Source organism: Arvicanthis niloticus, chromosome 28 (genome assembly GCF_011762505.2).
Source record: "Arvicanthis niloticus isolate mArvNil1 chromosome 28, mArvNil1.pat.X, whole genome shotgun sequence".
In the NCBI taxonomy this organism is placed as follows: Eukaryota; Metazoa; Chordata; class Mammalia; order Rodentia; family Muridae; genus Arvicanthis; species Arvicanthis niloticus.
This window is the reverse complement of record NC_133436.1, coordinates 21,676,973-21,704,252: the sequence shown is the minus strand read 5'-3', so window position 1 is coordinate 21,704,252 and position 27,280 is coordinate 21,676,973. Positions and strand designations below refer to the sequence as shown.

At 40.7% G+C, this 27,280-nt stretch overlaps 1 protein-coding gene across 10 annotated transcripts in view; it reads left to right on the top strand.

The window, feature by feature from the left end:
* The window catches only part of Utrn (utrophin), a 493,014-nt gene that overhangs the window by 103,735 nt on the left and 361,999 nt on the right, over window positions 1-27,280 (top strand). For 8 of the 10 annotated variants that reach the window (XM_076926858.1, XM_076926860.1, XM_076926859.1 and 5 more), the window contains 7 exons: window positions 5,210-5,271; window positions 18,683-18,775; window positions 19,692-19,769; window positions 20,115-20,207; window positions 22,541-22,713; window positions 25,277-25,392; window positions 26,242-26,402. In XM_076926858.1, the coding sequence (XP_076782973.1) occupies window positions 5,210-5,271; window positions 18,683-18,775; window positions 19,692-19,769; window positions 20,115-20,207; window positions 22,541-22,713; window positions 25,277-25,392; window positions 26,242-26,402 (776 nt within the window). Of the gene's footprint in view, window positions 1-5,209; window positions 5,304-18,682; window positions 18,776-19,691; window positions 19,770-20,114; window positions 20,208-22,540; window positions 22,714-25,276; window positions 25,393-26,241; window positions 26,403-27,280 lie in introns of all 10 variants that reach the window. The other 2 variants (XM_076926864.1, XM_076926863.1) reach the window with 1 other exon arrangement.

The following is a 27,280-nucleotide window of genomic DNA, read 5'->3' as shown; positions in this document are numbered from 1 at the left end:
AGTTCCAAGTCTCGAGTTCCTAGTCTCTAGTGCCTCCAAGTTTCAAGTTTCCAGTCTCTTTCTTCTGTCTGCCTCTCATCTTTTATAAGTCTGACTCCTCAAGTCACGCCCTTAAGTCTCACAACTTTAAGGCTCACACACCCAAGGAGAAATCCTGGATATATAAAACAGGATGTTATCAGAGTGTGCTCAGCTGTTGTAGGCTGTTGAAAACAAGTTTCTTGTCAGGGTATATGGCTCAAGATGGCTGCAAGGATAATAGCCGCCTTCTGTCAGCTCCCCACAGTACATTGTGACATGGAGGGCAGTTACTATACTAGCAAGGGCTCCTCATTCTTTTTTCTTTAAAAAGTATATTATTTTTAATTACAGATGTGTGTGTACGTGTGTGTGTGTGTGTGTGTGTGTGTGTGTGTGTGTGTGTGCATGAATACAAGTATCCAAGGAAGCCAAAGGTTCATGGTTCCTTTGAGCTAGAGGCACCTGTCCAACACAGGTTCTAGGAACCCATCTCGTGTTCTTTGGAAGGGCTCTCCCTCCCTGTTCCACACGTTTTATATTTTTCATGACTGAAAAGCCTCAGGCTATGTCTTGTTCATTCACTGAATCTTTGTAGGTCATGTGGTTGGAGAGGAGAGGAGAATGGGCCGTGGAGTGGGCAACCTATGGATGTATTGAATACAAATCTTTCCTCCACTTCCAGTTGTTTCAGGAATATAAATAGCTGTACATTTTGGAATATTTTTGAATAGCTGGGTATTATCTTTAATAGCCAAACACTCCATTTCATATCAGGAACTGAGATACAGATAGGTGTTGATTTGACTAAAAATTTCTAGGCTATGTTAGAGGAAACATTGCTTTGTTCCTCTAAACATCTCTTTATGTGGGACTTTATTTTAAGATTTGATATTATTATACAGCTGATGACATAGGAAGATAAAGTGGTAGCTACTCCCTTCTTTGGCCAACCTACAGAGAAAAATGTGTGCATTGTTAGGTACTTTAATTACTCCCAACACCCCACCCTTCTGGGGATTGAGCATATTCACTACCACTGGGCTATATCGCTAGACTTAATATGTTCATGAAGTTGAAACTTTGAAATGTTATTTTGAGATATTTTGTTAGATTTCTGTGAGTACTTTCCACTTTCCTTATTTTTATTGTCAGGATTTGTTTGTTTGTTGTTGTTGTTGTTTTTTGAGTCAGGGTTTATCTGTGTAGCCCTGGCTATCCTAGAATTCACTCTGTAGACCAGGGGATATGCTACCATTGTCTGGCTGTAAAGGATTCTTAAATTGTGTGAATATTATGAAAGTAAGAGAATATTTACTTATGAACTTTCTACTTCTTATTCATAGGATTAAAGAATGGTGGATACAGCAAGATTTACAAAAGTAAACGTCCTTTAGAGTCGTGGAATGTTATTATGTTAAGTGTCCCAAATACAGATGTTTAAAATTAAAGTTTTTTCAGCCAGGCTGGTGTAGTGACTGTTTATGGGTAGATGTGCCCAGTATAGCCTTGTGCTCTGGCAGTATTGTCAGGTCTGTCCTTCTGGGTTTTGATGGTAAAGCTGGGGCATTCTGTGTGTGTAAGCAAGTCTCCTTGATTAATGACTTTGTGGCATCGATCAGATAATGTATCAAGCTGGAATAGGGGCTGATGACTGTCTTCACTGTCCTTTCTGGGATGTAGGTCACCTTTCAGCACCATTAACATCAAGAATCTTCTTAGTGTCTTTTTATACTGTCATTCCCTGTGTGCCTTAGGCTTGCTCTCCAGTTTCCTTTATGGATCTGTAAACTCACACTCTCTTTCTAGAGCTGTTATATTTATCACAGGAATGGCCTTTCAATTATAAATTCTCCTTCTGTCTTAGTTACTTTTCTGTTGGCTGTGGCCAAACAGAGTGACCAAAGCAACTTATAAAAGAAGGCATTAATTTGGGACTCACAGTTCCAGAGGGTTAGAATCCATGACTGTCATGGCTGGAACTGTGGTGGCAGACAGGCATGGTTCTGGTGCTGGAGCAATACAGTAGCTCAGAGCTTACATTCCCATCAACTGACTAGAAGCAGAGAGAGCTACCTGAGAATGGCATGAGCTTTTGAAACCAAAAGACCGTCCCTTAGTGACATATCTTTGAGTTCTTCTCAAACAATTCCACCAGCCGTGGACCAAGTATTCAAACATATGACCCTTTGTGGACCATTTTCATTCAAATCTGCACACTTTCCATAAGCTACTAGAGCACAAATTTATCACTGACTTGATGTGCTAGCTTGTTATCTGTACGAATAATGAAATAACTAAGATAAATTTAAAGACACTATGAGCAAAAGAAACTTGAGAGAAAAAGATTTATTTGTCTTAGGTATTCTGAGCCATAGTTTATGGAGGGAAGCCAAGGCAGGAACTCAAGGTAGGAACCTGGAAGCATGAACAAAAGTAGAACCCATAGAGGAATGCTGCTTATTGGCTTGTTCAGTTTGTTTTCTTATATACGCCATAACTACCTGCCTGGTATGGTACTATCTACAATGGGCTGGGCCTTCCCACATTGATTAATAATCAAGAAAATGTCCTATAGACTTGCCTATAGTTAATCTGATAGAGGCGTTTTCTCAAATGAGCTTCCTCTTCCCAGATAACTGTAGCTTGTGTCAAATTGACAAAAAAAAAAAAAAAAAAAAAAAAAAAAAAAAAAAAAAAAAAAAAAAAAAAAAAAATTGACCAGGACAGAAAGTTGACTTACAGGAGAAAAAGTTTATGTTTGCCTATATCTCTGAAGATCAGAGTCCATGACTGAATAGACCTTTTGTTTCTGTACCATGTGGCAATAGCCAGGAATGGGTGGCAGAGAAGATGGGTAGAGAGCCAAGGGGGAGGAAGAGAAAGAGGCAGGGGCACCTCCTATCCCCTTCAAAGACATTCCTCTAGTAACTTAAGTACTTACAACTAATGCATCCAAAGGGAAGGAAGCCTTTTAATACATGGTCCTTTGAGGGGACCTTCTTTCTTAAACTGTAGTACTGCATGCAGGGTTATTTATTAGCTAGAGGGTCCTCATTTGCCAAATAAAGGCAGTCTTTGTGGTGTGTGCATGGATGGCAGAAGACACAGGTCTTTTCCTGTGATGATGTTGCCTGAAGTGTGCCGTAATAGGTGAGGTACTTAGATGGACCCACAGCTTTCTGGACTATTCGGAATATAAACAGCTTTCAGAACTACTCACAGGTAGTCAACATACTGCTTTGTAGGTGTTCATCCAGCAATTACTTTCGTTAGTTTTAGTAGAAAATTGAGAGAGTGCTTAAATTATATGATGGGAAGTGATAAGACTGGACTGTTGTTTTTCCTGTTTGCTCATAGTTATGCCATCCTTTTGGCAACCATAAACTAAATATCAGGTGTCTTAGCTACTTTTCTACTGCTTTGACAAAGCACTATGACCAAGGCAACCTATATTAGAAAGCATTTAATATCAGACTCATCATATTAGAAGGTTAGAGTCCATGGTCATTATGACAGGGAACATGGGTCAGACAGCAGGTATGATTGCTAGAGCAATAGCTGAGAGCTTATATCTGACTTACAAGCTCAAGGCAGAGAGAAAGATAACTGGGGGTGGTATAGGCCTCAAATCCCGCCCCTCTGTGACACACCTCCTCTAACGAGGCCACACCTCCTAATCCTTCTCAAACTGTTTCACTAACAACTAGAGACCAAGTATTCAAATATATGAGCCTGTGGGAGCCATTCTCATTCAAACCACCCCAAGTCTTTGTGGAAAAGCTTTACTTATCAGCATAACACCTTATAATATAGTTATCATTTATTTCCACCTTGCAGACAAAGACTTTGAGGGTAGATGACACTATGATACTTAACTCAGAATCATGTAAGAAGTTGATCAGGGTGTAATCTATTTGTCCCTAATGCATCTTACTTTTTGCTGTTCCTGTTGTCTGTACCGTGTAGTCTCCTTAAATACTTCATTCACTCAGCTCAATTTCAAGAAATTTGGGGTTCTTCAGCTGTTTGATGTTAGTTGTGCCTTGCACAATGAATTTGTCGTTGAGGCCAGAGTTGAAAATGTTTATCTAGGGGGACTGAAGTGGCTAAGAACACATACTGTTCTTGCAGGATGCTGTAGTTTAGTTTTCAGCACCTACATGGTGCCTATAACCTCTTGTAACTCTGGCTTCCGAGGATCTGGTGCCCTCTTCTGGACTCCTGCACATACCCATCCATAGATACACTTATACACATAATTAAACATGATAAATTAAATACTAAAATGTATTTAAAGTTTAAAACCACTATGATTCTCTGTTGCTCATAACCCCTCTTCCCCCCATTGGTCAAGAAAATGTGTCAGATAACTGACTAAAAATCTTATACCCTTTTTTTTTGTTCTGAAAGGGGTAGGAGTTGTGCGAAGAAGGAGTAGTCATGGAGTCTTAAGTTTCTAGTGAGTAACTTTTTGGCGTAACATGTTGGTCTAGCTTCATTACCTGAAAGGATCTATTTGGCTTACAATTCTAGGTTACAGTCCATTGTTGTGGAGATTCAGGCAGGAGTCTTAAGCAGTTGCACGGATCCACAGTCAAGAGCAAAGTTAGAATTCATGCACAAATCCCTGCTGTTCTGCTTGCTGGCTCCAGTTTTCTGCACTCTAGGATTTTAAACTGGATGATGCCATTCCCCTGAGGTGCAGGTCTTCTCAGCTAGCATAATCAAGAGAGTCCACCACACACATTCCCATAGGCCAACTGCTTCTATATACTCCCTTGTGCAGACACACTTCTCAGATGATCCTACATTCTGTCACACTGAAAATTAAAACTATCACACAAATTTACCATGTTTGATAATATACTTAAGATGCAACTGAAAATGTTGCATGTGCAGTTGTGAAGTAAGGTCTGGATTATAGCACACAAACTTGGGTTTAGTAGCTGGGAGTGATCCCTCTGGCTTTAGTGGGGATGGGGTCACCCTTGGGTGAGGTGACCGAGTCTCACTTTACTGCATAAGTTGGTGGGCCTCATCAGTGGGTTCATTGATAGCTGTGTGTCCCTTGCCTCCTGCTGTGCAAACATCTGTCTTAAGCTGCCCAGGAAGGAGATGGTTGTATTTATAATGGTCACCATTACTACAAACATTCATCTTTTTCTTGTCTTTTCTTTCTCTCCTGCAGATGAACACAATGATGTACAGAAGAAAACCTTTACCAAATGGATAAACTCTCGATTTTCAAAGGTATCCGAGATGCTGGTGGATTTTACTGTGTGGTCAGTGCCTTCTTCTGACTTGTGTCTGCATAGCTAAAAAAAAGATGACCAGTTCCTTTAGCATGGTTAACCATGAAAACTCAGGGACCCTTTCTTCCCTGTGCAACAGTGATAGGCTTTTCCTCTTGTGAGTGTGGCTAATAGCATTATCCGTTCTCTGTCTCCTTCACCAGCCTGCTCTTTATCAGCATCTGTAACCATTACTGTGCTCGGAATTGGGGGATGTGAAGTATGGTGAAATGAGAGGCTTCACATTGCTTGTAAATATGCAATAGTTATAGAAGGTAGGATTTTTCTCCCCCTTTCCAAGTCTTATGTGGGAATAGTTTTTGGGTTAATTGACTCTAAGATAGGAAGTTGAAGAAGAAAGGTTTCTTTGGTTGTCTTTAAACTACTCTGGAAGCTTCTTTTTAAAAGACTGGTTTATTTTATATGCATTGTCTATGTGTACGTATGTGCTGGCACCCTCAGAGGTCACAGGAGTGCATCAGGTCCTTAGAATTGGAGTTACGGATGGATGTGAGCCATAACCTGAGTGCTTGAACTGAACTGGACCCTCTGCAAGAGCAGCCAGTGCTCTTATGTGGGGAATACTCTCTCCAGTCTCTTGAATGCTCTTTTAATTGAAAGTATAAATCGAAAGTGTAATCAAAAGTTATAATGCCAACACTGGCATTTCTTTGAAGAAGGTGAGGCTAATTTAAGGTGACATTAAATAGTGGTACAGTTTCACAGGTCAGGTGCAGTGACACATGATGCTTGGGAGGCTGCGTCAGGAGGATCACTTGGCTCAGGAGTTTGAGGTCAGCCTGGGCAGTATAAGGATGCCCCGTCTCCTAAAAAACAAAGCCAAAGTGCTTACAGTCTATTACTTGACTGCAGTGTTTCTTAGGTTTTACAGCTTTTGTTGAAGGATGTTTTATCTTGCCTCTAAGAGTGGAAGGGGTGTGGAGATAGACTGATGGAGGAGTGAGGAGTGTAGAGTTGGGAGCCTAGGAGCTGGTTTAGTGTGCAGAGACACCTTCTACCAATCCTAATGTCTTGGGTTCAGTCCCCGAGACTCACTCAGTCTAGGGAGAGAACCGATGCCACCAAGTTCTCCTTCGACCTCCATGGATTCATTTCCCTCTCTTTCCCCCCATGCATATTGCACACACATTCATGCATACACACAATGTAGATAAATTAATAAGTAAGTAAATGCGATAGAATGAGTCACTAAGCAGTGTGTACCTCTGTGTGTGATCATTTCAAAACTGTACAGTATAACATCAGTATTTCATATGTTGTAATAAAAAAAAGAATCCAGAGAGTGATGGGAAAACAGAAGTGCTTCATGACTGATAGCTTCAGGTGCTGGATTGTCCTAAAGCATTGGTAGATATTTGTAAATATCTAATATTGGTAGACATTGGTAAATATTAAATGATTTGATTTTGTAGTGACAAGGAGCCTATGACATGGACTCGAGAGTATTCACAGTTCTGTCTCTGCGTGTGTCACATTCTCAGCAAGGTTAAGCACCTGAGAGTGGCCAGAGGAGTTCCTTCCCTGCAGTCTCCTGAGAGCTCATGTGGGTGGGATTATCCAGCCTGGTTATTACCGAGGTCACGCTCATTTTCTAGAAGTAGTGAAGCCGTGTGTTTTTCACCAGCTTCACACACTTATTAGGGAAAGAATTGCCGTAGTTTTAATGTTTAGAGGTCATTTTCAAAGTCTTGGGAAACTTTGGGTGAGACAACCTTTAAACCTGGGTGAATTCCTTTTGCCCTGCTGTTGAGAGCAGTGAGCAGGAGACAGATGAATAAAAGAAGGAAGAGGGCTTAGGATAATAGAAATACCTGATAAAGAACAATGGAAGAGAAATCTTTATGGTTTCTCTATCCCAAGAAATCTATCTTGACTGTTTGAGAGACCCAAGTAGCACAGATTCTACTAGGACCACCGCTGGTTATTTGATGAACTTGATATTTACATATGTGCATTCATAAAAAGGTACAGGAATCTAACTCATAGAACCATGTGGTTATTTTGTAGCATCACAGGGGGCTTTAATCCCATTTGTTTGTCCTAGGATGTTCATAGTTCCTGCCAGGAGAGTTGAAGTTACTGGACACTGCTTAGTGGGCTGGTTCTGTGCTCCTGCAGAGACTGTGAAGACTTGTTTTGTTTAGAGAAAAGATCAAAAGAGGGATGACTTTGCAAACTTCCTTTGTCAGATTGTTTCCAGCACGAAGTCATTTATCTAATACATGATGAGGATGTGGCTATAATGAGGGGAATTCCAGGCAGGGCCCCAGACTTCATCCATGCTCTGTGTTCCTTCCTTCTGCTGTCTGTAGTCTATAAGTGGGTAAGAGAGGGCACAATACATTTGTAGGCTTTGGGATTCCCATGCAGTTTAACTCTCATTGGAGTTGGAAGGTCTGCATTTCCATTTTTGTGTGGCCTCATTGGGCAATACTGAGGCTCGTCTGTCTGTCCACCCATCCATCCATCCATCCATCCATCCATCCATCCATCCATCCATCTATCCATCCACCCACCCATCATAATCAAATCTTTCTCTCTCTCTCTCTCTCTCTCTCTCTCTCTCTCTCTCTCTCTCTCTCTCTCATTATCTATCTACCTACCTATCTATATCTTCTATATACACACATAGCGTTGAAGAGAATAAACTTATTATTTTTTTACCTAGGCCCTTTGGCATATATTTTGCTGAGCTCTGAAATATAATTATTTTGTGAGTCTTCTGACTCTCTGCACTATGGGACCCCATGATGAGAAATCCACATAGACACCAATGGTATCTTCTGCCATTTAGGAATTTGTTTTGAAACAGATACATTGTTTGACATTTCATTGTTGGCTACCTCTCTGTCTATCAAATACCATCTCTTTAATTCTAATACCTGTATGCATCTAGTATTTGTTCACTCACTGTATTCACTGATCAATATCTTCTTTTTTCTAAGTCACTATTATGTATATTAGAAAAATGTTTTAAAGTTCTAAAAGTAGGAAAAAATATTAGTGGGTGCTTTGTTTGGTTCGGTCATCTGGATTAACTCTATCTTGCATTATGTGGTACTTTAATTTCTAATTTCTTCTTCTCCTCCTGTTCTTTCCTTTCTCCTTCTTTCCTTCTTCCTTCTTGATTGTCTTCTTTCTCTTCTTCTCTTCCTGTTATTATTATCACTATAATCACTATTATTATTATTATTATTATTATTATTATTATTATTATTATTGGATGGGCTCTCTTGTATCTCAGGCTGGCCTTGAACTTTGGCACCTATGCAGTCAGACCTCATTTATGAGGTACTGTGGTTTAGAATGGACCTAAATCTTTATGCGTGGTAAGCACCCTGTCAACCTAGCTTCATCCTCAGCCCCACATTTTGTTATTTGAAAGTATTTTACACTGGACGGTGGTGGCGCATGCCTTTAATCCCAGCACTTGGGAGGCAGAGGCAGGTGGATTTCTGAGTTCGAGGCCAGCCTGGTCTACAGAGTAAGTTCCGGGACAGCCAGGACTACACGGAGAAACCCTGTCTGGAAAAAACAAAAAACAAACAAACAAAAAAGTATTTTACAGCTCAATAAATTGTAGAAAATAGATGATGCAAACTATTCTCATCCATACAGATAAAAATTAGCTGGAAAGAGATTATTAATTATTAATTATCACCACAGAGCAGCTTTCGAATTTTCCCACATAGACATGATCCCCTTTTCTGCGTGCAGATGTGTAGCTCTTTGAATTCTCCTTTGAACTGATTGTGACATTGTATGTGTTCCTCCAGTGAGAAATGTGACAGTAAAGTCTTCAGACCAGGCTAGTGCTGCGTTTTGCCTGTGATTTATCATTCCATCTTTTTAGGACATTGTCTTTGAACATATGGAGCACTGTGACCAGCTATGGGCTATTTTTTCTTTCCTCCTTTCTAGCTTTGATGGAGTAGCTGGTGTGGCCTCAGAGGCCTGGCTCCCTCCTTTTCTTTTAGAAGATATTTAGTGTTCTACCCATTGGTAACTGCATTTCTTTTTAAAATCAGAATTGTATGTCCTTAAGATGTTTAGTGCAAGTTTGATCTCTGTTTACTTTCAGGCCCTTGGCCTGATTCACTCCTTATTTCTTTGTTTTTGCCACTATCTTCTCTTCATTCTTGAGCCACATTGCCTGTGTCTTCAACCGGACAGCTTTCTATGGCCTCTGTGCATGCTTTCTTTTCCAGTCTCATTCTAGTCTGCTGATGGTCCTCCTTCTTGCCTGAGCTGAAATGCCATTTGGTAATGGGTAGCCTTTTTTGAGCTTACAGATATGGGTAAATATGTTTATATAGTAAAAGTGTTATACCTTTAAAGTAGTTATAATTCAAGTCATTAGAAGTGTTTACTTTCAGAGTATACCAACTGGTTTTGTGTGTCAGCTTGACACAAGCTGGAGTTATCACAAAGAAAGGAGCCTCCTCTGAGGAAATGCCTCCGTGAGATCCAGCTGTAGGGCATTTCCTCAATTAGTGATCAAGGAGGGAGGCCCCATTGTGGGTGCTACCATCCCTGGGCTGGTAGTCTTGGGCTCTATAAGAAAGCAAGGCAGGGGAAGCAAGCCAGTAACATCCTTCCATGGCTTCTGCATCAGCTCCTGCTTCCATGTTCCTGCCCTGTGTGAGTTCTAGTCCTGACTTCTTTGGTGATGAACAGCAGTGTGGAAGTGTAAGCTGAATAAACCCTTTCCTCCCCAACTTGCTTCTTGGTCATGATGTTTTGTGCAGGAATGGAAACCCTGTCGAAGACACAGAGAGTGCTAAGCTCCATGAGGGAGTCTTTTCCTTCTACATTTCTTTCTTTACCTCATTTAAAAAAATTCTCCTTCCTTCCTCCCTCCCTCCCTTCCTCCCTCCCTCCCTCCCTCCCTCCCTCCCTCCCTTCCTTTCTTCCTTCCTTCCCTCCCTCCTTCCCTCCCTCCTTCCCTTCTTCTCTCCCCCCCTCCTTCCCTCCCTCCCTCCCTCCCTCCCTCCCTCCCTCCCTCCCTCCCTCCCTCCCTCCCTCCCTCCCTTTCTTCCTTCCTCCCTTTTTCCCTTCTTTCCTCCCTCATTCTCCCCTCTCCCTTTTGAGAAAGGGTGCCACTATGTAGGTATGGCTGTCTCAGAACTCACTCTGTAGACCAAGCTGGCCTCAGACTCACTGAGATCCACCTGACTCTGCCTCCTGAGTTCTACAACTAAAGGTGTGCACCACCATACCCAGCCTAACGAACCATTTTTTTCAATCTGCACAATTTTTATCACTTAAGTAACCAGTGAGTGTTTTGGGTTTACTAAAGAAATAAGTGACAGTAACACAGACATTTATTTAATATGTCTAAAACCTTTTGTTCAGGAAACAGCTAGAGACAGTTGTATTGGAAAGAGATATATAATAAATATTATACTAATTTTTATAATATTTTATATAAAATAATAATAAAGAGATATATAAATGTAATAATATAATGTTTTGAGTGCTAAATGCTTTGCATTGTTTCATGAAAATAGATACAATAGGTTGAGATTTTTTTTTTTACTGTACTTATTTACTAAAAATGAAAAGTGGAGGCTGGAGACCTGGCTGAGCAGTTAAGAGCCCTTGCTGCTCTTCCAGAGGCCTTAGGCACTATGTGGATGCTGGGAATTGAACTCAGGACCTCTGGAAGAGCAGCCAGTGCGGAGCCATCTCTTCATCCTTCAGGAGAATTCTTCATCATCACCCTCACCTACTTAATTCACAGGGAATGAAATTGACATGAAGCTTCATGATTGTTTAGTTGTTTCCTTGATAAAGGATAAAGGGCTTGATCATATTGAATGCATTTATTTAAAACTATCTTTTACTAATAAGTATGTATGGCTATTCAGAAGCTGAAAACAATTCACTTACCAGAGGCCACTTAGGTGTATATAATCTGTGTGTTTTATGCTGGTGTATCTTCACAAGCAGATGTAAGCCTATTTATTATCTATGTATATAGCCCGAAGCACTTGTTAATTTGCCCCTGAGCCCACAATGCTTCAGAGCCTTGGGGTCACACTGCAGCAAGTCCTGGTCTGGTGTTTTGAAAAGGTGAAGAGCAAAGGAGAAACTGGTTCCTTAAAGGGTAAAGAAGCACTTGCTCCTGGGTGTACTGTTCATTTATTTATGACCTCAGGCAAACCGGGAGGCAGTTTTCAAAGGATCTGTGTTTGATCCTTTTATCCATTAAACACCCCCAGTCAGTATTACCTTGTATTGCCCAGAAGTATAACTGCTTAGGACTGTTAACGAAAGACCCATGAGGTACCACTAATTTGTGAATTTGCTGCTCTCTGGTACATATTTCCAAACAGAAATAAGCCTGCTTGAGGCTGTTGCATGGTGTGTAAAACACAGTGTTTTGGACTCTTTAGCTTTCGGAGTCTGATTTGCATGTGGCTCCTCTCAAGGGAGACAGCAAAGCTGTTGGGAAATATGTCCTGACTTTGAGCCTGCCTTTTCTTTGGCTCACACTCAGAGCTGCTCATCTGGCAGAGCCTCGAGCCTACAAATTACAGAAGCTCTTTCATTAGTGCCGTTAGGGGAAGCATATGCAAACTTGAAAATGCAGAACGTTATGCACGTTTCTGCTTTCCTCCTTTTGAAAAGGCAAATTCCCATAGGTTACAATTGCAGGCTTGAAATTTACATCCACTGAACAGGAAGCAGGGCTGTGAAACATGGATCCTGGATCCTGGTGTAAGCTGCTGCTCACATACGGGTCCCCTAATTTACACAGCATGAGACATGGATGTGTGTGCCCTGTTGTTTTCTGCTCCTTTAATCTTGTTAGTTAATAGTCATAAAAATAGGATCTGGAAGAGAAGATGCCACAGAAGGTGTGGTCGAAGCGGCTGGGAGAACCGTCCCCCGCAGATGGTTCATCTCCTAGTGAGTATTATCAGAGCCACTGCAGGCTTCCTTGAGCTGAACCCATCTGGTCTGATACACATTTCATGTCAACATAGCTAATTATTTTAAGAGCTATATGTACTCTTCTTCCCCCCCCACCACTTTTTTTTTTTTTTAAAGATTTACTTATTTTATTTATATGAATACACTATTGCTGTCTTCAGACACACCAGAAGAGGGTATCAGATCCCATTACAGATGGCTGTGAGCTACCATGTGGGTGCTGGGAATTGAACTTGGGACCTTTGGAAGAGCAATTGGTGTTCTTAACTGCTGAGCCATCTCTCTAGTCTTGAGTGTACTCTTCTTAAAAGGACATTTCAGTTTTTATCGATTCCCCAATACCAATGAGAAAAAAAACCAATAAAATACTCTTCATATTCTTGACTACGGTCTTTAGTATACTCTGGTAGTGCTTTTGTAAGTTCTCTCTCTCTCTCTCTCTCCCTCCCTCCCTCCCTCCCTCCCACCTCCCTCCCACCTCCCTCCCCTTCTTCTGGTCTAAATTCTGATTTTTTTAGTTTAAAAATTAGGTTTTGTTTATGTGTGTGAGTGTGTGTATGTGTGTGTGTGATCACATGGCATGGTGTACATGGAGATCAGAAGACAATGTGTGATATCACTTCTTCCCTTTGGCCATATGGATCCTGGAGACAGAACTTAGATTTTCAGTCTTGGCTGAACATGACTTTGGATAAAGGCATTTGAGCTATTAGCTGGCCCTATATGCCTTTTTTAAAAATTACATTTTCATTTAATTTCTGTGTATGAGTGTGTGTGTGTGTGTGTGTGTGTGTGTACTTGTGTTCTGGTCACAGAGTTCACAATTCCTTAAGAGACTCACTGTTGACTAATGCTATATTTCATTTGGTTGTGGCCCTGCCCTGCTTGGTGATTGCCTGCCATTCATCTTATGACTCGGTATGCCTATAGACAAGACTCATTTGCCTGGTTCTAGAAAATATTACCAGTGCTGCACAGGCCAATTTTGATTTTCAACTTGTCTTATAAACAGGAAGCCCATCCAAACAGTAAGTCTTGATTTCTACATGGTCATGCTATGCTGACACAGAGCCAGGAGCACCTGCGGACTCTCCATGTGTAATAGATGTGTGTCAGACATGCTTCCCTTTGTCCCATCATCACATGCATGAAGCCTGCTCCCGACAGCTGTCTCTACCTTTCCACTTGCTTGACAATGATTGTTAGCATCTTTGACCAGATGCTTTTAAGTGTAGTTGCACTCACGTCCCAGGAAATAGTATTGATGTTGCAATCGTCTCAAAATGGTGGTCTCAGGACTGGTACTGAGCTTGTCCAAAGATGGACTAGTGGGAAGGGGTGAGGGTGGGGGCTAGTCTAAATGAGTCAGTCCAGGACTACAGCATCTGCCGTCATGCTGCTGTTACTAGGCTTTGAAAGAAAAACAAGCCACTAGAGAGGCGGCTTGGTGGTTAAGAACACTGGCTCCTCTTACAGAGGACCACAGTTTGGTTCCCAGCTCACAAACAATTCTGGGAGATCCATTGCCCTCTTTTGGCCTCCGTGGGTACTGCATATTCACAGACCACATAAAGGCATATTTTATATACGTAAAATAAAATAAAATAAAATAAAAATAATTTAAAAAGTAAAATCGGACATAAGCTTTATTTTTACTCCAAGTTCAAGATTGCTCATCTGTAGCATTTTATGCTTATTGGGAAGTAATGAAAATGGCCTTTTACAGATGGGGAGGGTGACGTGAACTCAGCATTTTGCCAGGGCTAAGGCACAAAGGAGATATTCACCAAATATTTGTGTGATTGGATTATTAAACTGTATTTTCTCTGCCAAAGAAGTTGCTGCGAGTCAGGCTTTGCACAGATTTAAATGCGAGGTTGATGCTCAAGATGAATCAGTTCTTATTTTTATTAAAAGATGACTTTTGACATTTCTAGACTTGTTCCCAGGGCCGATGTTTACAGCCCACGACACAAAGACACCAGAAATGCTTTACAGTGGGCTGCTGGGGAAATGGCGTCTTAATTTAGTACAGTGTGGTGATTTATGCTGTTGCTCTGAGAAGTTGATATCTAGATCTGTATTTCTCTCTCTTTCTCTCTCTCTCTCTATATATATATATATACATATATATATATGTATATATATACATATATATATATATATGTATGTGTGTCTGTCTGTCTGTCTGTCTGTCTATCTCTACTAATTTATATCTATCTATACCGTCCACATTTCCATCTGTTTATATCCCATCCCTGCAATTAAATACTTGCTCGTATTTTCCACAGCTGTTTGCCCTGGTAATATTTGTTGGCCCAAATGCTGAGAAGATGGACTTGGAGCCAGGATTTTAAGATCAGATCCTGGTTCTGTCTCTTACTTGTTATGCCACATTTAGGTCTCAGTTTCTTCACTTGTAGAATGGGAATGTTGAAGCTGTTCACTTTAGGACACTGTCATGAAGAAAGAATCTGTGTAAACAATGAATCTAAGTCCATACAATTCTCAGGACTTACCTGGGCACACACTTAAATGTTATCGAGTTAGAACATTTCACTATTCCACTGTGTGCTTTTTTTATGATCTTCAAGTTAAAGTCATTTTTATACTTTCAGAGGGTTACAGAGGAGCATCCTATTATCTTATAAGTGGTGGCGATTATATGAAGTTTGGATTTCAGTGTCCATGAAATTAGAACAAAGTTGCCTTCCAGTTGGCTTACTCATTCTTGCGTGAGTAATGACTGTTTTCACATTACAACAGGGCTGAGTAGTTTCCACAGAGACCACACAGCCAACAAAGTGTAAAGTCTGTCCTTTACATAAGAAATGTTCTGCCCACTTGTGTAGAACAAGGGCCCCACTTACACACTGGCTACTTTTAATTTCTGTACTGGGCGGGGACATGTCCTCTTGGGTACCAGTAGTCCTTTCTGTATTTATGTGGAACATTTGGAAGTTGCATTTGTCAGGAATATTTCGTGTTTTGTAGTGACAGTCTATGTGCATGTCGGAGTGTACACACTTGTGTATGTGTGTCTGTGTGTAGGCTCATGCATATGTTAGTTTTCCGTTTTTATAGTGTATCCTGTGCATTGCACCTGCTAGGCAAACCCATCAGTAAACTACATCTCTAGCTCCTGGTTTCCAGTGCAGGCTCCTGCTCAGGCTGTTTTTGGACTTTCTGTGTTGACCTCAATTTGTAATTCTCCTGACTCAGCCTCTTGCTTGCTGGGATGTATGCCATGGGCATGTGTTTCATGTATATGTGTTTTTTTTCCCGCAGTGCATTTTCAGCCAGTGTTTTATTGCTAAAAATATAAACGTACAAGTGTGTAGAGTTGCTGAGTCTCATGACAGATCCCTTTTCAAGGAGTCAGAGGTTTTTAAAACTCCCAAAGACAGTGTTGTGACCAAGAAGCCGCCTAGTCTAGGTGAGTGAATGAGTTCTAGGCTAGCCAAGATACAGAGTGAGACCTTTTCTTTAAACAAAACAAAACAAAACAAAACAAAACAAAACTGAAAACGAAAAACTCTGCAGAAAAACTACCAAGCAATGAACCTGCCTTTTGTAGTGTGTTGACGCTGAGGAGGCTGGATAACAGCCTCCTGTGAGGCAGAGGTCTGCTGAGGCAGAACAGAGAAGAGCAGGTGAACAGCCATGTCTGTGCTTAAAGGACAGGAATGAACTAGTCTCAGGTAGAATATTAATATTCTTCACCATTTTAATTATAGGGGTGGATGGAAACTAGTATTTGGTTTAAGGATTGATGACTGGCTGACAGAATGCTTGTCTGTCCTTGGGGGAAGGGTGTTGGCACTGGGTAACAGGATCCATGGGCCCGAGAGCTTGGCAGAACACAGAAGCTAGCTAGCTAGCTTGATTGATTTATTGATTGATTGATTGAGTGAGAGATTGATTAAGATAGCATTTCTCTGTGTAGCTCTGGCTCTTCTGGAACTTGATCTGTAGACCAGGCTAACTTTGAACTTACAGAGATCTCCCTGCCTCTTGAGTGTTAGCTAAGGACATCACACATATGTTTTACATCAGAGATTTTGATGAGTTCCTTGTGATCATCGAGGCACCTTCTCTTACTCTCTCCAGGGGATCCCCATCACCTTCCTTGTCTACCATTCTGCAGGGATTTGGGGCTCCTTCATAGAGAACTGTCAGTGTACCACACTCATGTCATCAGTGACATTACTCATGTCATGGTGTGTGGGACATCAGGGGTGGAGTGGGGAAGGGAAGGGCACACATTTAAGATACATTCTGTATAGTTTGTCATCAGTGATCATCTGAGATTGGAAAACAGAAGAAAGAAACTGAGCTGTTGTTACCGTGCGCCTGTATTTAAGGGGAAAGGGGCCTTGCTCGCCCTTGCATGGATATTTGACTTTTACAGGGACAGAACTGTATCTTCATGTTTTTTCCCCACAAAATATTCTAGAAGAGAGCCTTTCTTAAACTTCTTGCCTGTTAAACAAAGGAACTATCTGAACGTGAGGGAAAAAGGGTGTGCCATTAATGGCAACTTTTAGAAATCTTAGTTTTCATTGGTGCCTTTCTGGCATCTGTGTTATTTCCACACAGGTGTGCTCTTGTATCCTGTGTGAATAGTTTTTGAATAGGAAATATTCCCACAAACCATCGTTTCTGTGAATTTGGGACTGAGAGGATATTCATTCCATAAGTCCCCTCAGATATTATTGAAAATTTATGGTTTTCTTAAGATTTACTTTAATGTGTCTGAATGTTTTGCCTGCATGAATGTATATATACTATGTGTATTCCTGCTGTTTGAAGCATTCAGAAGAGGGTGTTGGGTCTCCTGGAACTAGAGTAGTGGATGGCTGTGAGTTACCATGTTGGTGCTGGGAACTGAACCTGGATCCTCTGTATGAGCAACAAGTGATTTCAGTTGCTGAGCCATCTCTGCAGTCTCTATAGTACTTTTTATAATAATAGAAGGCATGACGGTTTTGCTTGTGGTATAACTGATAATATGTATGTAACTTAAATGGTTACATTTGAGTTTTTAATAAACAAGTAAGCGTGTAAAGACCGGATAATATGACTAAAGTCTGTGGCTAGTATACAGTACAACCTGTTTGTGTGAGTGGCCACTAATAGACATCCGTAATTATTTCTGATATGAAGAAATATTTGCATTTGCTTCACTTTATAATAAGCTTTTCCATATTGCTTTGTTTGTATTTTGGAAAGTAGATGTTAGTTGGTGTTGCCTCTTGGACAAGGCATCCTGTTCTATGACCTTTACCTGATATCTTTCTTCTTGCTGCATAAGACATGAGAGAGAATTGAGCTCTTTGGTAGCTGAACTGTGGGAGGTGAGCATGGTGATAGGAGGGGAGCCTAGAAGACAGGCAGTTAACAAGGGCCTGTCAACCCTTTGCTTTGTTGATAGTTCAGCAGTCTTTAGCGTGGAGTAGTACCTCTAGAAGGTGCCTTCTGTGCCCTGCTAATCTGCTTGTTGCTGTAATTGGTAGAGATAATTTATGTGTGCCCAAGGTAGCGGCAAAACGGAGAGATAGCTGTATCTCAGAGATAGGTCCAGCTTATTCTCCACTCTTTCTGTGGTGGGTCACATGTTTCCTCCTAGAGCGTATGAAGTTTTAAGATACATGCTAAGAATCCTTAACTGATTGCACACATGGTTATTGACAAATGAGTAAGGATTCAGTAGGTGAGGAAACAGGGAGAAATGCTTTTCTCGTCTCACATTTAGGGTCTTGCTTCATACGGAAGGTGCATTTTTTTTTAAATGATCAGAAAAAGATAGCTCTTAATTATGTAATATCTAGGATTGGCAGGAAGGACGTTTAGCTTTGAATATTTGAAAAAGGGACAACATCCAAGGCCATTGAGGATTTATTACATCATGGCTTGTGATTTTTACTGCATCCTCACGTGACATTACGCTTTTGGGTATTTAAAGTAGGTGGTGGCTTAAGGGAGCTGCAGTACCTGAGTAAGTCTCATTAGGCAGTTCTTGGTCAGACTGGGTTTCAGATGGAGGCTCCTGGTTTTCTGAGCGGGAATCACCTTGTTTTTGTGGACTGGGACAGAACATGGCCAAGAGTATTTTAAATGCTAGGAACATGTGGGTTTTTTTTTTTTGTTTTGTTTTTTTTTTTGTTTTGATTTTAATTACTACTACATTTATATATTTATCAGCATGCCCATACACACTCGCACTCATGGTATGGTGCACCTGAGACAAATTGTAGGAATTGTCTCTTTCCACCGTGTATGTCCTGGGGATTGGACTTGGGACACCATGGCCAGCAGTAAGTGCATTTATGCCTTGAACCATCTCACCAGCCCCAGTACGGAACTTCTGATCCTGAAGTCACCCTTATTTGTTTTCTTCTTCATTGCAGAGTGGGAAACCACCCATCCAGGATATGTTCTCAGACCTCAAGGATGGGAGAAAGCTCTTGGATCTTCTAGAAGGCCTCACAGGAACAACATTGGTAAGAGGACATCTCTGATCGTCTTGTTTACCTCAGGCTCGTCACAACCTGTGTAGCTGAGGATGACATTAAACTTCTGATCCTTCTGCCTCTCTTCCCTCCCAAGTCCAGAGATTGTCCATGTGTGTTCCACCACGCCATGTTTGGGCAGTACTGAGGTTGGAACTTAGGGCTCCGTGCATGATAGGGAAACACTCTACCACTTGAGCTATGTCTCTAGCCTATAAGAAAGGATGGCCATCTTTAAGAATGAGGCTGATGGATTGCCTCTGGTTTCTGGTGAGATTTGGAGATTACCTATGGGTACTGAGTTTAAGCCTGAATATTGCATCTTCTGTCTGCCTTCTTGGCAGAGGCTGGGCATCTTCAGGGGAAAGCTGATATCTCATGAGATTCCCTGGCCTGTGAGGTAGAAGAAAGCTGCCCTAGGTGGGGACTTTTCTCATGTGACCTGGAGTTTGGGACAATGTCTCTTTGCTCTGTTGTTCCTACCAGGGCAGGAGAAAGCAGGCAGGACTTCTCTGCTGTTTTTCTGCCTCCAGAGAAGTTTAAATAGAAGCAGCTTTGTCTGACAGAATTGATTTTCAAATGTATCTGCCCGCCTGTTAAGAGTAACTAGAGCAATTTTGAAAATGCCGAATCCCTGCCACATCCTATGCCCTTTAAGTCACTGTTTCATGTGGGGACAGGAAACTGTCATGCCTGTTTGAATGTTTCCTAGACGATTTCAGTAGGCATGCTGGTAAGTGAGCCAGTGTTTCAAGATGTTCTTAGTGAATTTGCAATTCTGTGGTACCCAGGCTGGTAACGTGGACGCTGACCTGCTATTCTGCTTCCGTTTCTGTGTCAGAGTTTATCAGCACATGAAAGGATGGGGAATCTTACTTGCCTTTTCTGGTTTTGTTTTATTTTCCAGCCAAAGGAACGTGGTTCCACAAGGGTGCATGCCTTAAATAATGTCAACCGAGTGCTGCAGGTTTTACATCAGAACAGTGTAAGTAACATTTAGGGTTCTCGGCTGCTGTACGCATTGTTTACTGTGAAGCCCGCTGGTTGCTGTGTACGTAGGCATCAGCTGATGCTCGGAAGTGTTTCCTCGTGGTGGGAGTTTTGAACTTGTGCTGTGAGTGACGGATCCGTCACGTGCCCTTTCCGATGCTCTCGTTGACCTGCAGTATAAATAATACATCTTTGAGTTTTGCATTGATCCAATTCCTAAAATGAAATTTTTTATCCTCATTTATATTGCTATACAAATATATTAAATCAAAGAGTCTGGAGTTCTGTGGCGACACTGTCCCACGAGTTTAATTATCGTTCTATTATTTTGTTCTGACAGGTGGACCTGGTGAATATCGGAGGGACAGACATTGTCGACGGAAACCCCAAGCTGACTTTGGGGTTACTGTGGAGCATCATTCTGCACTGGCAGGTGGGGACATTCCCCAGCACCAGATCTTGTAGCATTTCTCTGGTCATGTCCCACAGCTGTCAAATCAAAGTTCCACAAACTGCTTGGCTGGAACAGGAGGTGGTTTATTGCCTCAAAATCCTCCTGTCTGAAAGTCCGAGATCCAAGTGCCAGCGTAGTTATTCTTCTCAGCAGCTCCTTGTCTCTCTTTTCAGTACCAGTTTGCTATAAAATGGGGTGTGCTGGCTTATGGAAGCTTAGTCTTCATGACACTCTCTCTCTGTGTTGGTGTCCAGATGTCCCTTTGATCTTTGGTAAGGACTTCAGTGCTGTGTTTAAAGGCTACCCTCCTCTAGTGTGGCTGTACCTTAAATCGTTCTGTGTGCAGTGGTCCTACTTCACACAGGGCCCATTTTTGGTGCTACTGTTACGTTAGCACAGGAATCTCCAGAGAACACAATCTAATTTACAGAGATTCCCAATGGACGGTGTTGGCAGCCTGAGATGGATTTTTGGCAGAGGAAAGAAAAAGGTGTTTCATATTTCATTCAGAAAATGGCTTTACTTTCAGACTTACAGGAGCTAGTAGGAGTAGCCTAAGGAATTTCCAAATGCCTTTCATTCAGATTCCCCAAATGCTAGCAGTTGCCTGTGTTTCCTTAGCTCGCTCTGGTGTTCTCTCTGTCTGAATACTTTGGGTGCTCTTTCCTTTGCAAAGTACCAAATATACTTTCTAAGCTTTTGTCTAAACAGATGGGCTTTTTTTTTTTTTTTTTTTTTTTAAATTAAAAACAACGAACTCTGCTGTATAGCCACAATACCATTAATATGCAAATATAAAATGTGTAATATTACCATTTGTTACTGTATTATCACAATTATTAAACACCAAAATGGTGTATAGTTGTTAAAGTCAGGAAGATGATTTTGAGTTATCTATAGGTCTTATGGAAGTTTGGCTGAACATGTCAGTAATATACCACTGGGAGTGTAGCTCAGCGGTACAGTGATTGACAGTATGCATGAGGTTCAAGGCTCAGTCCCCAATAGCAGTGGTGTGGAGGAGGGAGGCAGGATGGTGAGCCAGGAAAACAGTAGTTCCAGACCACGAGTGATGCTCACTGGTTTTCTTTCTGGTATCTTTTTAACCTGGAACATGTTTTAAGCCTTTCTTTGCATAGTGCTGATGTTTTTTGAAGAAGGATGAACAATTACTTTATAGAATGTCCCTGGGATTGACTCTGCCCACCAGCAGGTTGGACCCCGGTTGTTCATTGTGTAGAGTTGTTACAGGGGAATTGTTGACTTTTCTTAGTCACTGTGTCGGGATCAGGTGCTGATAACTAGCCATGTTTACTTAGGTTAAGGTGGTACTCCCCAAGTTCTTCTTCATTGTAAAGTGACTGCCCCTTGTTATTACAGAGTATCTTGTTGGGATGTACTTAATGACAGTATAAGTGTTTAATTAGTTGCTCAACATAAACCGTTAGTTTTAGCAGTCATTCATTATTATTACGTGAATCATTAAGATCCTTGGCAAATAGTAAGTTTCTGATGTCATTGTTCCTTTTACATTTATTAGCTAGCTCTCTGTTTATAACAAAGAAGCTGTTTAAGATCAGTGTATTACCCACCCACCCATCCATCCATCCATCCATTTATCCATCCATCCATCCATCCATCCATCCACCCATCCATCCATCCATCCATCCACCCATCCATCCATCTATCATCCATCCATCCATCCATCCGTTCATCTATGTATTATGGACTTTTATATAGTTTTTAACTTTTATTAATATTCATCCTGATATGGCAATTGTCTTAGATTTGACTCCTGATCTCTTACATTGGCTAAAGGTCCTTTTGCTATATCTCTGTCATTCTTTGAGGCCTTTCTTATGCATATGCATACATATTACTTGAGGATAATAACAAAATGTCAGTTCTTTAGTGTCATCATTGCTATCAGGAAAGTTACTTAAGTCTTTGATTTTGTAGCCTGCCAAACATGTTTCTGTTCTCATTTTTGTAGAAAATAAAATTTGCATTTAGTTTGTTTGAAAAACTCCTTGCAAATAAGTTATTGAAATGTAACTTTTTCATAGGAAGGAATGTTCACTGTAATTAAAGAGTGCAAATATTGTTTAAGTTGTAGAACTAAGATGTTTATAAAATCTTACTTCCCTAAAAATTACTTAAAATTTATCTTTCCAGCATTTAAAATAGAACTTAGAAATAAAATCAATGCCAATTGCAAACTCCATAATGTTTGATTGGTCTACTGTTTCTTATACAAGATCTTCACTGAAGTAAATGTTACGTTACAAGCGGGGGTGGATCTTTCTGCACAGGTGAAGGATGTCATGAAAGATATCATGTCAGACCTGCAGCAGACAAACAGCGAGAAGATCCTGCTGAGCTGGGTGCGGCAGACAACCAGGCCCTACAGCCAAGTCAACGTCCTCAACTTCACCACCAGCTGGACCGATGGACTCGCGTTCAATGCCGTGCTCCACCGGCACAAGTGAGATGTCTTCCAGTCTGCAAATCTGTTCCTCCTCTGTGTTCTTTTTATACTTCTCTTTCCTACAGTCTCTTCTACTACCTCTGCTGCCCATATTGGTCATGTTGCAAAGCATCGAGGAAAGCAATACCATAACAGATCAACCACTGGGTATCTCTTTAGGACTTCAGGGCTGCAGTGCAAAGCCCATGGATTTTACTAAACATTTATAAACTAAAAAAAATGTAAGATAATTGGCATAGTTCACTCCCACTCACCCAGCCCTAACCAGTAACACACACACAAAGACTTGTATGTAGCTTTTCATCTGATAGCAGAAGGACAACTCTGTTTATTGTTACCCACATTTACGAAGAGCTATACAATTTTCTTATGAAATCTCATAAATGAGATTCTAACTTGTATGTAAGAATTTAGTACAAAAATTGCCATTATACCCGAGAAGAATAAACAGCCTGAAATAACCTTCTAGTAAGAAATCAAGACTATGTATGAATACAAAGCTATAAAAATGTAGCAGGATCATTTTAATTGCATGTGAAGGTGCCAGCATTGGGCTGTGCTGGATACACAAGAACGAGCTCTTAGATCTTTCATCCTGGAAGTGTTAAGAGCTGAGGAAGAGCTCTCCTGTAGAGACTGGCCTGATGACCAGTTGGGTTGACATTGCTAATGAACACAGGGTATGGGACAGTTGGTTAATCATGTAAATATGTGCCTTGTCACACCATACTCCCAAGTACATTCTGCATGCCTCAAAGATTAAATGCCAAAGGCAGGCAAAATGGATTATGTTTCATTGCTGTTATGAATTATTAATTTTCTCATTTAATCCTCTTAATGTTCTTGCCTGCTATATACAGATGAAGTACATATTTCTATGCTTACTTTCTACGTCTTGCTAAGTTTGTCTCTGTATGATATAGTTTTTTTTTTTGTTTTTTTTTTTTATATCTTTGCTGGTAGATTGTTAGGTGAAAAAGTACCCATGGCCAAGTTTAGGATATCTTTAGAATATAATATCTTCCCCCTGCCCCTCCTTTTCTATTCTTTATTGGATCCTGTTCTTCATGTAATATCCTTTCAAATTAATGACAGTGAGAAGAATGTTTTGCTCTTGATACCAAAGCAATGCTTTTAATATTTTTACGTAGGATCGATGTGTGCTATAGATTAAGTTTGATATTTTCAACTTGTTCCGGGGTTAAAGATCTTTTCTCTCCTGCCTTCTCCTGCCCTTTTTCTATCATCTTGAGGATCCTGCCCTGTACTGTTAAGAAATTGTTGAATTTCTCCATTTCCTTTTGCATTTATTAGCTCTTCGTTTCAACAAATATATGCAAAGTGGCTTCTTGAACTAGACACAAGGATAAAGAAGGGGAAAACCAGACAAACATCTCGGTTCCTTCCAAACTGGAGATAGACCTTTATTTTAAAAAATGTAAATTATAGCTGGGTGTGGCGGTTCACACATAATCTCGCAGGTGTCCTGGGTCATCCTCAGCCATGAATGTAACTATTTTGAGGCCAGCATGTGGAAGCCTCTGTCTCACAAACTGTGTCGATGGGGATGTGAAGATTTAAATTGTATAGCATATAGAAATGGTGGGCCTGCTAAAGAAAAAGACGATAGATGAGAGGGAGGAGGCTGTGTGGGTAAGGAACAGATAGAGGTGGAAAGGGGAGTGGGGTAGGGGAGTGGGGTGAGGGAGCAGGGCGAGGGGGAGGCCAGTCTCAGGGTGCATCTAAGATACAAGAGTGGAGTGCAGAGAAAGGGACCAACTTTTAAATCTGTCAAGCCAGTGATACTGACTACGATGTGAGGCTGGAAGAAAGACAAGATGTAAACGAAACACTAGTTTTCATGGAGGAAGATGGACGGAAGACAACCAGTTCCCTTTGCACCTCTGTTTTTAGGATAACTGACGTCCAGTTGCACCTGGAGTGTCTGTGTGCTCATCTTAGTCTCTTCTGGTATGATGAGGCATCAACTCAGGGTCTCCCTCTGCAGCCCAAGCCAGCTTGAAACTTGCTATGTAGATGAGGCCAGTCACTAATTTGTGACCCTCTGGTCTTAGCACCCTGAGTACTGTAATATCAGGTGTGTAACTTTGTCATAATTGTGGAGTTTAGTCCATTAAAATCATTAAATTCATAAAACCATAAAATCATAAAATCCATTAAACTGTATAATTTAGTCCATTAAAATCGTTGATTGTGCTAATTTATATATTTAGGTTCATTTTTATCCCTTGGTTTCAGCTTATTTCACCTCTTATCATTTTCTTCCCCGGTCTTCTCTGTATCTCTAGGTCTCCCTACCCGTATTTTACTGTCTGGGAAATGCTATATACTCAAGTGTGCCAAGAACCTGAGATTGTCTTACTTATTATCATCACATCTGTTTCTTACTTTCATATTATATGGATCTTACAGACTTGTGAGATATAAACGATACAATTTAAATTGGCATTCACAAATTAAAAAAATAAAAAATTGAAATATAATGAATTATGACACTGTCTACATTGTTTCCATTATTTTTTTCTGTCACTGATTTCAGATCGGATCTCTTCAGCTGGGACAGAGTGGTCAAAATGTCCCCAATTGAGAGACTTGAACATGCTTTTAGCAAGGCCCATACTTATTTGGGAATTGAAAAGCTTCTGGATCCTGAAGGTGAAGTTGAAACCTTGACTGTGCTGTATAATTTTGTTACCTAAAAACCTGTTGAACTTGATTCTGCTTTCTAATTTTGAACTTTGAGAAGCGATGATATTTTTCCTTTTCAGAATAAACTATGGCACGGGATCCTAGTTTTTAAATATTAGCCATAAATCTCCCATCCCCTGTAAACCATTTTATTGCAGATAAATCATTTGTCATGTTTGTATTTAATGTTCAAGATCCTTTAGGCAGCAGGCTAACTATTTCACTGGATAATAGTTAATTTGTATCAAATAGGATTGAAAAAGTCTAAGAATACCTACTTGCTAGAAAAACAATTCAGTATTGGTTTAGTTTCTTAAAATGCGAGTTCATGTGAGCATTTGCATATGGTGGGAAGAGTTTAGTTGCAACTTTATACCTGAATTCTGTTCGCTCTATTGTGTGAATGAAGCCTGTATCATATTTCAAATGGCTACTTGTGTAGCCTGCCTTTGAGCATTTTAAGACAGTTTTTTTTGGTTGTTGTTTGTTTTTGTTTTTTGAATTTTTTTCTTGAAGGCAGGGTCTTAGTATGGAGCCCAGGCAGTCTTCAAACTCATGAACCTCCTGCTTCAGCCTCTCAAGAGCTGGGATTGCAGGCATGCTTCATCATGCTCAGCTTATGAAAGACTTAAGCACAAGAGGCTGAATAAGTCTTCACCTCTGTCTCATATTTTGGGATCTGCAGTAGCAGTTTCCCGAGACGCAGTAATGTAAAGATCACAAATGAGGCATTGTTTCCGGGTACAAGGACAGTCACTTTTTACCTAGAATCGAGCGGCTCACACATTTCTGAGTCATCTTTTCTTCTACTTTTAGATGTTGCTGTGCAGCTCCCTGACAAGAAATCCATAATTATGTATTTAACGTCTCTGTTTGAGGTGCTTCCTCAGCACGTCACGATTGATGCCGTCCGAGAGGTGGAGACGCTTCCAAGGAAGTACAAGAAAGAATGTGAAGAGGAAGAAATTAATATCCAGGTGCTGGCCCATTTTTCTCGAAACTTTTGCCATGCCTGGTTTGATTTCTCATAGGTACTGGGTCAAACTTGTGCAGAGTGTTTTTTGAATATCCATGTTTCTGCATTCAGGGTTTTTTTTTTGTTTGTTTGTTTTTTTTTTTTTTTTTTTTTTTTTTTTTTTAACATGCTGTCCCATGTATGTGTAACTCAGGCAAATTTTTGAAACAGGGAAATGTTTGGTTTCACAAGGTTGAGTAGGGTCTGGGGCTGTTGATCGTGGTGCTGCATGGTGCACTAAAACCTGCACTTTGTAGTCAACAGGGTGCCAAGGGGTGGATTTTATTAATGGTGATTGAGAGGCCAAGGCATTGACCTGGTATGGGAAATGTTTTCTCTCATGTTGTCCTGGGTTATTTTTATTAAGTAGTAATTTTCTTTCTGTTAGGGGTCCATTAATAAAGAACTTTTTTCTGCATTATCTTATAAGGATTTTTAAAATACAAGCCTTACTTTTCCTTTCTTCAGAAGAGGCACTGTACCATAAATCATTCATCAGATTTTTCCAGAAATGGGCTAACAGATGTTTTCACCAGCGTGTAAATGAGATTTTCCTAAGGAGATATGAATAATGGATTTTTTCTTTCTTCATTAGCTTGCCTTGACTCAACCCATATTTTGTCTCTGTGAGTTTTTTCTAAAATCCTAGTCTTCTTCATTCATAAAAGGAAGACTTCAGATTTTTGAAGTCACATATTTTAGAAACTAGGTCCAGAGGTTCATACAGGTGCTAGGGAGATGGCTCAGCCAGTAAAGTGTTGGATGTGCAAGCCTGGGGATCTGAGTGGTCTCCCTGTAACCTAATGCCGGAGACAGGGATGTTGGGAACCACACTAGCCC